Source organism: Humulus lupulus, chromosome 7 (genome assembly GCF_963169125.1).
Source record: "Humulus lupulus chromosome 7, drHumLupu1.1, whole genome shotgun sequence".
NCBI classification, from domain to species: Eukaryota; Viridiplantae; Streptophyta; class Magnoliopsida; order Rosales; family Cannabaceae; genus Humulus; species Humulus lupulus.
Genome location: NC_084799.1, coordinates 118964581 through 118978504, shown reverse-complemented (window position 1 = coordinate 118978504; position 13924 = coordinate 118964581). Strand labels below are relative to the sequence as shown.

At 40.3% G+C, this 13924-nt stretch overlaps 1 protein-coding gene across 1 annotated transcript; it reads right to left on the bottom strand.

Annotated features, from left to right (window-relative positions):
* Positions 1-1499: 1499 nt before the first annotated feature.
* On the bottom strand, positions 1500-2015 carry LOC133792118 (uncharacterized). The gene has a single exon (XM_062230040.1). The coding sequence runs from the start codon at positions 2013-2015 to the stop codon at positions 1500-1502; it is 516 nt and encodes a 171-aa protein (XP_062086024.1).
* Positions 2016-13924: the final 11909 nt, after the last annotated feature.

Here is a 13924-nt window from a genome sequence, read left to right as displayed (position 1 = left end):
GACGGTACAACATTTAAAATGTCGTTAGCGGTCTGAATGGCATACCCCCAAAAAGACGATGATAGAGTTGAATAACTAATCATTGACCTCACCATTTCTAACAGCGTTCGGTTCCGACGCTCAGCAACACCATTTTGTTGCGGAGTTCCTGGGGTAGTGAGTTGAGACAAAATCCCACATTCAGTAAGATGATCTTGGAACTGATTATCCAAATATTCTCCACCCCTATACGATCTCAAGATTTTTAAAGTTTTACCTAACTGGTTTTGGGCCATTGCTAAAAATTCTTTAAACTTGTCAAAAGTTTCAGATTTTCTTTGCATTAGGTAAAGACATGAATATCGAGAATAATCGTCTATGAAAGTGACGAAATATTTATTACCACCTCGTGCCTGAACATTAATTGGTCCACAGACGTCAGTATGAACGAGCCCTAGGGATACTTTGGCCCGTTCTCCTTTTGCAGAGAATGGATGCTTGGTCATTTTACCTTCCAGACAAGATTCGCAGACAGGTAAGTCACCCATTGTGAGTTCCTTCAAAGGCCCATCCTTTGTAAGTCTTTTAATCCTATCATAGTTAATATGACCAAGGCGAAGATGCCAAAGGTATGTCATGTGATCATTATCGATCTTCTATCGTTTGGCGGTCCTAGGATTAGCTACCTTAAACAATTCATTGTTAAGCGCGAGTGATTCATTAGGTCGCAAAATATACAAGCCATTTTCCATACATCCAACACACAATTCACATCCATTTAATGAAATAGATATATTAAAACTTGTGAAAGTAACAGCAAATCGTTGTTGATGTAATAAAGAAACTGAAACTAAATTCCTACTAAAGTTTGGAATAAAATAAACATCATCCAACAACATAAATATATATCCAAAATTTAAACGGGCTTGTCCTTTCACTTTGACCTCTACGAATTCACTATTTCCAACTCTAAGTTTTAACTCGCCCTCCTTCACCGTTTTCCAGTTGCTAAGTAGCTGCAAAGAAATACACACATGATTAGTGGATCCTGAATCAACTATCCAAACAGAAGAATCATCCTCTAAAACACATGCATCGAAGACTAATAAATTATTATTACCTTGGGTTCCAGTTGCCTTGAGGGCGGGGCAATTACGCTTCCAGTGCCCCTCCTCCTTGCAGTGGAAACATTGTTCTTTAGCCTTCTTGCTAGTTGGCTTTGCTCCAGCAGGCTTTTCAGTTGTCGGTGCCTTTCCAGCTGCTTGCTTCTTAGCCTTCTTTTTGTCCTTCCTTGCCTTTCTCTTCTTGCTCTTCGAGGAAGAGGCTAGGTTAGCCTCACCCTGAGCACCCCCAGTAGTAGCACCCTTCTTCTCAGGTCCTTTACTCGGTCCACCATTTATTCCTTCATACATTTGGAGCTCATTCAATAACTGAGTCATTCCATAGTCCAACTTGTTAAGAAAATAGTACGTGGTGAACGTAAGGAAACAAGGTGCAAGGCTGTTGAGAATGATTCCAACTTAAGTCTTCTCATCTACTGTTGCTCCATGTAACTCAGCTTCTTGGAAGTAGTTCGTCATCTTAATAAAATGATCACGAACATGTTGGCCAGGTGCCATCCTACAGTTCACATACTTCTTGGTAGCCTCGAAACTAGCTTGCGCTGACTTGTGCCCAAACATTTCTTGGAGTTGCTCCATGATGTCGTAAGCAGTTCTGATATCTTCCATCTTAGTCCTTAGCATTTGTGACTTGCTGGCAAGCATGTAGGCCTTGGCCTTGTTGTTGGTAGCAGTCCAACGATCATACTTCTCCCTCACTGCCTTCGAGGCGTTCTCTCCAGGAAAGTCAGGTTCAGTTTCAGTCATCACGAATTTTGAGTTGTCGCCGATCAACACTATGTTGATATTAGACTTCCATTTCATGAAGTTCTCGCCGGTTAACAACTCCTTGGACAGAAGAGAGATAATGGGGTTAGAGGCCATAGAGCTACAATTATCAATAAAGGAGAAATCAACACATTGTTCGACAAACATTCGTTCATACAAGTTTCAGAAATAGCATAACATATAAACAATGTTTAAAGATAAGTAAATACTAAAAACTTATCTTTCTATTTCTTAGGTTTTTCAACTAGCCATGAACCTATGTGTCCTGGTAGGCGAGAGTCACAAATATTCACTTAGTCAAATAGAGAAACAACTCAATTAATAAAGCGTCCTAGACTTTTATTAATAACCTATCCATTTGATCAAAGTAACGAAAACACATGTGTCCCGATAGGCGAGAGTCACAAATATTTCTTACTTTATGAGTTTGACCCACGATTTTGATTATTATAGACTTAATTCCTATAGTCACCGTAGGGATAAGTCTATAGAAGGTCCATCTATAACCATCTATCCTAAGAAATTTAACCATGTTAAGAGTCTAGTGAACACCTTCTGTAGGGAGACGAAATCAAAGCGTCATTAGGCCCCACTAAACCCTAACCTCGTTAAATCAACGGTGGAGATCGAATTCAAAATTTAAAAAACTCTTTATTTAATTTTTCTCGATTTAGTATTTTATTCTTTTGAAAATTACCAACTTAGGTTTGCCAAATTATTAAAATAATCAATAAACCATAATTTATAATTTTCCCATTAATTCTAAAAATACCCTTTGAAAATTAATCCAAAAATTTGAATTAATTTGTTTCTAATCAATTATTAGGTTCAACTAAAAGGAATAACCTAATACAATTAAGTCCAACTTAGGTAAATGAGCCTTAACAATTCGAACTTGCATAGAGGAGAGCTGGGTTCAGTATGTCGGGCCCACTACCAAGGCTCCACAACTTCCACACAATGCCCAAAAAGACAGGTTTTTTAACCTTCGTTTTATTACTTGTTATTCAATTGATTAAGCCCAATCTAGTAATGCAAAGCAAATAGAACTTCACAAGTGGAACCACCCACAAGAGAGGAATTTAAACTTTACATGTTCAATTTGGCCCAAATAAAACCTAACATTTTATGAAAGTTTTATTTGATTTTTCCCACATTTTTCAAAAAAAAAAAGGGTCATCATTATACTTATATTTAAAGCCCAAATGCAAAAAATAACTTAATAATGATGCTAGATATGTTAATTTTCTTATTAATTGGATAAGCCTAACATGAAAACTTATATTACATGTTACACAACTTTATGTATCATAACATTTATCACCAAAATAAATAAATCAATCAATCAATATCTAAAACAATTAATTGAGTTATCAAAATTAATTAATTTATTAATTAATTACCATAAAATTTTTCCCAATTGAAAAACTTACCACATAATTAATTAAACATAAAATTAATTTAATTATCATTAAAGAAAATATCTCAAATTTTTAAAATTGGATACTTAGATATTTCTTTAGCACAACAAAAACAAAAACAAATATCTTAACAAATTATATATAAATATATATATAAATACGGTTATATACGGTTTTTAAAAAATATATATATATATATATATAAACCAAAAAAAATATACGGTTAGGATTTTTAAATTTATATATATATATAAACATATATAACATTATATATATATATAAAGATTTATATTTAAAACCGTATATACAGTTTTTTTTAATTGGGGCTGCCAACTACAAAAGAAAAAAAACCAAAAAAATTGTGCAATTTTTCAATGAGCATTTTATCAAGCACCAATTAAGATCTCAAAATGCATGAAAAATATGACAACTTAACTTAGAAATATGACACATAAACATTCATATCAAATTTCACGTACCATCAAATTAAACTTTTAAAATCAAACATGTCAACAAACATATATAATCATGCATTCTTAACATCTAGATCTAGGCAACCTAGGCTCTGAAGCCAATTATAGGATCTTAGAATTTAAATCTAGATGCATGCTTCCTATTATTTTTCCAAACACATAATAGAAACATAGAATAACATGACATACATATGAACATAAAATTTGTAAATTAACATAAACACAAAAATGTAGAAACTTACGAATACACAGCGGAACTGGAACAACCCCTTCCTTCAATCTCTCTAACCCTTGATTCCTTTCTGTAGCAGAGTATTATCAAGAGATTGAACTAGATTAGCAACACAGTCTTCCTCACCAAGCCTTTGATCAACCTAGAACTAGTGTGGGCTGGTTCTCAATATATGAGATAGAGATCTAGAAAAGAAGAAGAGATAGTGGCTAAGAAAGGATTAGAGTGTCTAGGTTTTCACTTACCCAATGAATCAACTAAGACTGACTTATGAAAACCCTAGTGTTTACCGAGATTTTCGGAAACTATATTAATGAAAAATAAGCGAGGCTAATGATATGGAATTTAGAAGATAAAAACAGAATTTTTATGTGGTTGGGACGTTAATGAGCCTTAGTCCACGAGTCAGTTGTATTAGAGCTTGGAAAGTCTCTTACAATAGAGTTTTTCTCTATGTTTTGACAGAGTAACTGTATATAATTCGAAGAGAGATCCCTTCTTCATTGCTCTATCACCTGTATTTATAGGCTCACAGGAGCACTGGGCTTGGGCCGGGCATGACTCAGGCCCATCAAGGATATGGGTACCCTTGGCTTCTCTGGCGGAAGCCCAATACAAAGGATAAAAATACAAAAGACTAAGAATTATCAAGGCCCAATGGGGCAGCACAAGAACTATATTTCGCCCGACAAAATGGGGCTTTTGGTCTGGGCATTCCGAGTTACGAGGCAGATTCAGGGGACAAAGTCAGTCAGTGCGCTGACAGTGCAGGTCTGAACCAGCGGCGTGCAATCCCGAGGTGGCCTTTTCCGCAGGTGAAAAGTGGGGACAACCCCCACGCGTCATGGGGCGGCTTCAGGGTCACGGATGCTTTTTCCTGCCAACCGAGAGGACTTGACCCGGGTTCGTTTACCTCTGTCCCTCTTCGTTTACTACAGGCCCGGATCGGTTACCAAGATCCGGGACCGTTTTGTGTACACCTCGACTGTAACCCCCAACTGGCTATACGTCTCCCGGACTATCGTCCTGGATCATCCATCCTGGACACTGTCTGGGTCTGGACCCACACTTGGGCTGTCATTCCCCTGCTAAGTGGGCCTGGGTCGGGCCCAAATCCAATTGCCTAGAATGCGGGCCTGGACCACCGTCCTGGGCCCAAGGCATGAAATGGGGATAACACCTAGATATCATATTCCTTATATAGACAACTTAATGGGCTTTATTTAAATTTAAATTTTGAATTAATTAAAATAATAAACAAAAAGATAAAAGCCTTGGGCTCCCACAAATAGACTTAGGCCCAATACCTTTATTTTGGATTTAAATCCCAATTGGGCCTAAATTCAAAACATTTTATTTATTTAGTTATTTTAATTAATTAATTAAATCCTTATTCAAATTAACTAATTATAATTTGAAACTTGATTTAATTTTATTTATTTATATTGACACCAATTTATCAATATTAATAAATTTACCCAAAGATTCTCTTTTATTCTCTGAATCTCATATCTCTATAAATTTTCCAAAATTGACCTAGTCAACTTTAAAAAATCCTAATTGATAATTAAATCAATTAATTGAGACATTCTAGATGATTTACTCAAAGGTGATGCGGGGACCATGGATCCATGAAATCAAGCTCCAATAAGTTACCATGAATTTATTTACGAATAATTTCACTACCTTATTAATTCCTCGTGACTCCATTATAGACTTGGAATTGAACTCTTGAATTCATAGAACGTATTTTCCAAACCATAAATACGTTATCCATTGTTATAACCATTACAGTTAGTCAATCCTCTATCAATGACTAACTAACAAGCTAGGTGAAAATTACCGTTTCACCCCTCATCAGTATTTTATCCTTAACTCCCACTAAGTTCCTTATAAATGATATTTCCGTGAACTTAATCACAGAAATGAGATCTTAATCATTTAACCTTTTGAACAAAGCAATTAAGGAGATCATCTTTTCACTTCTCATACAGAAGTTATAGATTTCATATCTATGAATAATACTCCCACTAAATTACATTACTAAATCTCCAAGATGTAAGTATGGGCTAGACTGTAGGGTAAGCTGATAACGAACAAGTCAAAAGATTTAAATAATATAATTAGCAGAATATTATCACTCAGAATTAAGATCGACTTAACCTATGGTCAACGTTGTGACATTGATTAGATTCTGTTGACCCTTGTTTTGGTCAACTGACACGGAGTCAAAACTCTTGATGTGGATAGATGTGTTGGAATGGATATAATGACAAAAACAGTAAAGAACACAATAAATTATAGTGGTTCGGCTCCAGAAACTGGTAATGACCTACGTCCACTTAAGCTATTATTGATATGAGATCTCAAAGGGGTGATCAAAGAACTAGGGTTCTCTGAGTTTCACAAACCTGAGAGGGATAAACACTATAATCGTAATACAATAGCTCTAATTCTCTCGAAAGTGTATAACTTCAATTAACCAAAAGCCAAAAAGTCCCTTCCTTGAGCTATCTTTCTCTATTTATAGGCTCAAGGAGGATTACATGAATTTGTTGCCGATATTCTCTCCTAATTAATCGGATAATCTGGAATCATAGGAGATAATCTCAGAATTGATTATGATTTACCCAAGATCATCTTGACATACATAGAGTATATGACCATGCTGGTCGTAAGGAAACCTCAAATGCTACGCCAGGAGGATCTTACTGATCGATGATCGAACATAACTCTTCCAGGTGTCAACCACGTGTTTAAAAATGCCTGCCACATCACCCGTGCCTGTTTTTTGGATAACATTTGCCCCCCAAGTTTATTTATTACAACCAACAATAAATAAACTTTAAGGAAAACGACTCTTTGATTACCCCACCAGATCTGTTAAAGTAGTTCGTGCATTCTTGGGAAAAGTAACCTACCCCTATCTAATCACGGCTTTTCGGTTCCCAAGTAACCTATTGACGGCTATCACCCTTCCCCATGCTTCAAAAAGAGGAAACTGATGATTACTTCTTCTTTCATGCCACAGACAAAATATATATAGCCTTCTCAGAGCCTTCTTTTTCTTTTTACGGAAGTTATTTCTCTTTCAAGAAACCATAAATCAGAACCTTCATTCTCTCTAAAGATCATCTTTCAGCGTTTCAAGAACCAGCTGTCCATTCGTCTATGCTCGAAACTCCTTCAAACCTCCACTATCTTTGCTTTGGTAAGTTTCAGAACCTTTCTACTCTTTATTTTCGCTATGCATGCCGCTGTGAGTTAACTGTTAAGTTCTGGCGTTGTCTGTGTTCTTGGGTTGAGATGCATGAAAGTAGGGGATTTATCGGGTGATGCTAGATAGGATGATGTTTCTTTGCCATCCAAGATTTACGAGTTAGTTTGATAGTCGAGATCATAAATTTAGGACGTAAAACCGAAGTAAAAATTCGATTTTTATGCTAGTTGAAAAACTGAGTTTTTCCCGCCCTTAAAGGAGTTGAAAAAGCTTTTTCAAAAAACTTTTTGCTTTCACTTTTTGATCTATTTTTCAAACTATTTGTGTGAAAAAATTAGTTTTTTGTTAGAATGTTGTTGTATCAAAGTTTGACTTTTATACACGACCAAAATTATTCTAACCAACTTTCTAGACTCTCCATCCTCACCTCCCCAATTTTCTGTTCGCAGATTTTAATGCCAGATTTGTGTGGAGGTGAGCGGCCAATCGAAGACGATCTTCTTGTGCAACTGCTTGAAGGTGAAGAACAGCCGGCTCAGCGTGTTCATGAGATTCCATTCTCTAGACTCTATTCTTCCAGACCTCAACCATCACCACCTAAAATGGCCCGTTCTAAATCTCCTTGCAAAAAGAAACCAAACCCTGAAAACAATCCAAATCCTTCTGCCCAGCCTGATTCACAGGCTAGGGTTCCTTCGACCAGCGGTCGAGAAAACATTGCTCTGGACCCTCGCATTCAGGTCAGGGCTCGCCCTCGGCATTCAAACCTTCCTGATGTCGAGTGGTATCTTTCTCCCCTCAGCCAGGTGACCCCCAGGATGCTTGCTAATTATCTTGGGAAGTATCCTCTCACTGGGGTCAATCTCAAGATCCCCGCTGCAGGCCAGAGGGCTAACTTGCCTGGGGGCGTCTGCAGCGCCTAGTCAAGGTACCACATAGAGGCGAGGGCTACCCTTCCTCTACATCCATTCTATCAGGGGGTGGCAAACTACTTCGGTGTCACCCCCTTTCAAATTACTCCAAACAGACATAGAATGCTTGCTGCACTCTATATCCTTTACAAACTTAAAAGATGGCCAGAGCCTACTCCTCACGAGGTCAACTTCCTTTTTGACCTTAAGTCCAACCCTCAACAGTCCGGGACGGGCTTTTTTCATTTTTGTCACCAGGAAACAAACCGAACATTCCTGAGTAACACCACCCACATATCCAACGTGGGTAAATACAGCCAGGAGTATTTTCTCACGCCCGACATGACTACAAACAACTTGGCCTTCGCTTGAGGAGGTAAATGTCCTTTTCCACTGGTCGTGATTTTTACTTAGCAAATTTCTTTGTACTTCTATAAAGTATCTTGTGCCTTTCAGGACCATGGCTACGCCTAAACCCAACACCAGACATGGTGTTGAGGTCCAACACATTGGCCAGGATGACTGATGCTGAAAAAAGCGTTAAGTCTCTGGTCACTGATGAAAACTTGAGGCTGTCTGGCCTCCTAACCCCTCATCAGGAAATGAGGGAACCCGCGGTGGCAAACGCCACTACCGAGGGGCGTCCCGAGCAGCATCCCCCAGCGTCCCCTCCTCGAAGGAGACCGACTGGGGTTACGATCAGGGAACCGACTGGCGCCCCCTCAGCAGAAAGGCCTTCTGCCCCCCAAGGGAAGGGGAAACAAAAGGCAGCAGAGACTGTCGTAGACTTGGATGAGTCTTCAGACGAAAATGGTACTGTTATTTCTCTTTTAAATAGCTTGCCAATTCCCTGTCACTTATTTGACGGGGACGGAAATTTTACGTATACTCCAAATCTAGGGCCAGACTTCTTCGTGCCAGAGAGTGAATGTATGACTAATAGAGTCAGTAGTGTAGCGACAAGTAGTAGTAGCTCGGGTATTGGACTTTGTGATTTTCCTTACTTTCTTTTCTGATGTGCCATAATTTGTCATCTATTTTTGTCTTACTATCTGCGTGTTTATCTTTTTCTGCAGAAATGGCCTCCCCCAACGTTTTCGACTTGTATAAGACTCAGGAGGAGGAGGAGGAGGTTCCCCTGGTCCGATAGAGGAAATCGGCCAGGAGACAAGATGGCGAGTCTAGCCAAGCACCCATGACTAAGAAGAGTCGAGCAGCTGATCCTCCAAAGGATGGGCCCTCTGGCCAACCTTCTGCTCAACCATCCGCTTCTGCTGAGAAGGAGGCCCCGCCTGCTGCCACAAATCCTTCGCCCGCGGCTCCAAAAGAACAGGCCCAGCAAGCCGAACTTCCTGGGGCCAAACTCTCGAGCCGCTCCCTGCGATCAGCTAAGGATCGCCTCGCTCATATCCTGAAGCATGATCGTTGCAGGGAGGCAATGTCTGAGGCTTAAAACATGGGGGTCGATCAGATCCTCAACAGGACTCCTAATGAAGTGGCCAGTGTAAGCACTCTTTCCCTTTTTGCGATCTTGGTTTTTATTTTTCCTTCTTGTAAGATGGCCTAACTCTTATTCTTTGATTGCAGGCCATGCTGACAATGACCGCTGCTCGTACTCGCGCTGGTGCCAGCATCGAGCAGTCTCGCGCGAAGGTCATCGAGGAGCTTCAAGCTGCAGAGGTCATCGAGGAGCTTCAAGCTGCAGAGGTTAGGCATGCTGGGGAGCTGGAGGTGGTCACCTAGAAGAAGGATGCCTTGGTGGCAGAGCTGGCAGAGAAGCAAGCTTCTCTTGAAACTACCAAGAAGCAGAGGGATGACTACCAGGAGTCCAGCCAAATCCAATGGCGTGAAGTCAAAAAAATTAGGGAGGAGCATCTTGCTAAGGACACGACCATTGCTGTTCTTCAGAGCTAGGTGTAGCATCTTAAGCTTACCAATGCCAAGGACCTGGAGAGGTATAAGAACGCAACACTACGGTGTTTCTAGGATTTTTGGAAACACAACCAAAGTGCCGATTTCAGTTACCTTCCAGAGGATGCTAGGAAGGCCGAGCTAGCCCGCTACACTGCTCGGTTGGCTGCCGAAGAGAGAGCTAGGGTCCCTGCTTCCTTAAACATTCCGCCGGCCGCCGGAGTGGAGGGAGGAGAAGCTGCAGGAGACATGGTCAATCAGAATGCTTCACAGGATCCTCCTGCTCCTCAAGCTCCATAAAGATTTTTCTTTTGTTTTTATTTAATTACACGACCTACGGGTCGTGATGTAAAGACTGATATTTATTTTTAATTTTGCTGCATGGGCAGCATATTTTACTTTTACTTTTGAACAATTACATCCAAGCAGTACTGGTTGCGGTGTAAAAGAATTCCCTTTGATATTATAATATTTCTGCTTATTATAACATTTGTTTGCATGACCGAACTTAGCATAGTACTTTGGCTTGATTTAACAAAATATAAATTTTGAAAAATACTCTAAGTACCGTAGCATGCTTTCACTTATTTTGTTCATGTGTTTACATACCTCTTGGTATGCTTTGCTATCGATGTACCTTATATGCCCCCCAAGTGATTGAGGAGCTTTAGGTCCTTGGTCACTTGCTTTGACCACGACCTGTACGAACATTACTGCTCGATATAAAAAGCAACACTTATAATACAACAAAACAACACACGTAATGAACAAATACTTGTAAAAAATTTACAAAGGTTGGCAAGAATGACTGGTTGCGCACAGTCCCTTATAATCCTCGTATTAAAATGGACTAAACATGTCTTTACGAGTGATCTTTTAAAAAGATATTACACTTATAAGCGATTAGCCATATAACATTACTAGCCCTTTTTCAAAACTTGTAAAAAGTAAAAATTAATACAAGCCAGTCCTTTAAGAAGGACTATTTATTGATAATACTTGCGCAGGTGTTCTCCGTTCCAATAGCGTGGAACGAGATCTCCATTTAAGCGTGCAAGTTTGTATGTGCTTGGGTGAAGGACCTCTTCAATCTGGTACGGTCCTTCCCAGTTTGGTCCGAGTACTCCAGCAGCCGGGTCGCGAGTGTTTAAGAAAACTCGTCAAAGTACTAGGTCTCCGACGTGGAATTTTCTTTCTTTTACTTTTGAGTTAAAATACCGGGCGACTTTTTGCTGGTACGCAGCTACTCGAAGTTGGGCCTTTTCTCGTTTCTCCTCAATCGAGTCTAGGGATTCCATCAACAGTTGGCTATTCTGGTCTTGGTCGTATGTGATTCTTCGATGTGAGGGCGGATCTAACTCGACTGGCAACATGGCCTCATACCCGTATGCTAAGGAAAACGGGGTATGACCCATTGCTGTTCGATGAGAAGTTCTATACGACCAGAGTACTTCAGGCAGCTGTTCTGGCCATGCTCCTTTAGCTTCCTCGAGCCTTTTCTTCAGGGTATCTTTTAGTGTTTTGTTCACTTCTTCGAATTGCCCATTTTCTTGTGGATGCGCGACTGAAGAAAAGCTCTTAACAATTCCATGCCTTTCGCAGAAGTCTGTGAATAGGTCGCTGTCAAACTGGGTGCCGTTGTCTGAGACAATCTTCCGAGGTAATCCATATCGGCAAACAATGTTCTTGATGACAAAGTCAAGAACTTTATTTTTCATTATGGTAGCGAGTGGCTCAGCTTCGGCCCATTTGGTGAAGTAGTCGACTGCTACAACCGCGTATTTTACTCCACCTTTTCCCATTGGCAAAGATCCAATTAAATCGATACCCCATACTGCGAAGGGCCATGGACTTTGCATCTGCTTTAACTCGTTGGGAGCTGCGCGTGGGATCTTGGAAAACCTCTGACACTTATCACATTTTCGCACAAACTCCATTGAGTCTTCGTTCATAGTCGGCCAGAAATAACCCTGCCTCAGAATCTTTTTCGATAAGCTCTGCCCCCAGCGTGATCCCCACAGAAGCCTTCATGTACTTCCCTCATCAGCTCTTTAGCCTTTTCTGGTGTAATACATCTGAGCAGTGGCATGGAGTATCCTCTTCGGTATAGAATACCATCGACCAATATGTACCTAGCAGCCTGTCTCTGAAGAGTCCTGGCTTCTATCTGCTGGTAGTACACCATTCGTGAGATACTCCAAGTACGGTGCCATCCATGTATCTTCTAACCGGATCTCCATATTTTCTTCATCTGCTCATATGCTCGGCTCGCGTAGCTGCTCCATTGGTACTATATTTAAAGTGTCAGCATCTTTTGCACTCGCGAGTTTGGCTAAGGCATCTGCGTTTGAATTCTAATCTCGATGTATTTGCTGGAGGGTATATTTCTCGAATTGCGCCAATAGATCTTTGGTTTAGTTCAGGTAGGCCATCATTTTCAGGCCTCGTGCTTGATACTCCCCTAAGACCTGATTCACTACCAGCTGTGAATCACTGTAAATATCCAGCACTTTTATACTCATGTCTTTGGCCAACCTTAGCCCAGCGAGGAGTGCTTCATACTTGGCTTCATTGTTTGAAGTGGTGAAATCGAACCTAATAGTGCAGTGAAATTGATGCCCTTCTGGCGTTATCAATATCACTCCTGCTCCTGCGTGAGATTCGTTGGACGATCCGTCCATGAATAACTTCCACGAAGGAGCTTCAACTTGGGGCTCAGACACACTAGGTTTTTCGCACTGCTCGCTGCTCGCGGTGAATATGTGATATCGAATTGCCCAAGTTCGACTGCCCATTTTAACAAACGTCCTGCTGCCTCCGGTTTTTGTAGAATTTGCCGAAGGGGCTAGTCAATTAAGACTGTGATGGGATGGGCTTGGAAGTAAGGATGTAACTTCCTTTAGGCCAAAATTAAGCAATAGGCTAATATTTCAATGGGAGGATACCTCAATTCGGCCCCGATTAACCTCTTGCTAACATAATAAACTGCCTTTTGCACGTCTTCTTCTTCTCGTACTAGCACCGCACTAGCAGCATATTCGGTGATCGCCAGGTAAGTGAACAAAGTTTCTCCATCTATAGGCTTTGATAAAACAAGAGGCTGTGTCATATGGGCTTTTAAGGCTTGGAAAGCCTGTTCACAGTCTCCAGTCCACTCGAACTTCTTGTTGCCTCTAAGTAGATTAAAGAAAGGGACGCATTTATCCGTCGACTTTGAAATAAATCTACTGAGTGCGGCAATCCTTCCAGTTAAAATTTGCACGTCCTTGATTTTCACCAGCGATTTCATGTCGATCAGGGCTTTGATCTTTTCGGGGTTGCTCTCAATTCCTCTTGAATTGACAATAAACCCCAAAAATTCCCCTGATCCTACTCCGAAGGAACATTTGAGAGGATTTAGCTTCATCTGATATTTGTTCAAAACATTGAAACACTCCTGTAAATCCTTCACATGTCCTTCTGTCTTCTTTGACTTTACCAACATGTCGTCCACGTACACCTCCATGTTTACTCCGATCAACTCCTTAAACATGTGGTTAACCAATCGCTGGTAAGTCGCACCAACGTTTTTCAGTCCGAAGGGCATTACTTTATAACAGTATAACCCTGTATCGGTCCGAAAGCTAGTGTGATCCTCGTCAGGGGGATGCATACTTGTAACGCCCTGGATAGCCAAGACCGTTACACTGTGTACTTATAAAGGTGCAAGACTCGCTAATCAAGCCATTATTTTAAAAACGTGTCACTAAACATGTAAGAGCTTGGGTTAAAAAGGTTTTGGTCTCAAAAGACTCATTTCATATATTTAAACTATTATAAACATGGGATCCCATAAGAAAACAGAGTTGAAATAAGTTTACAGACTCCCAAAGGTACATGAGTAATCAC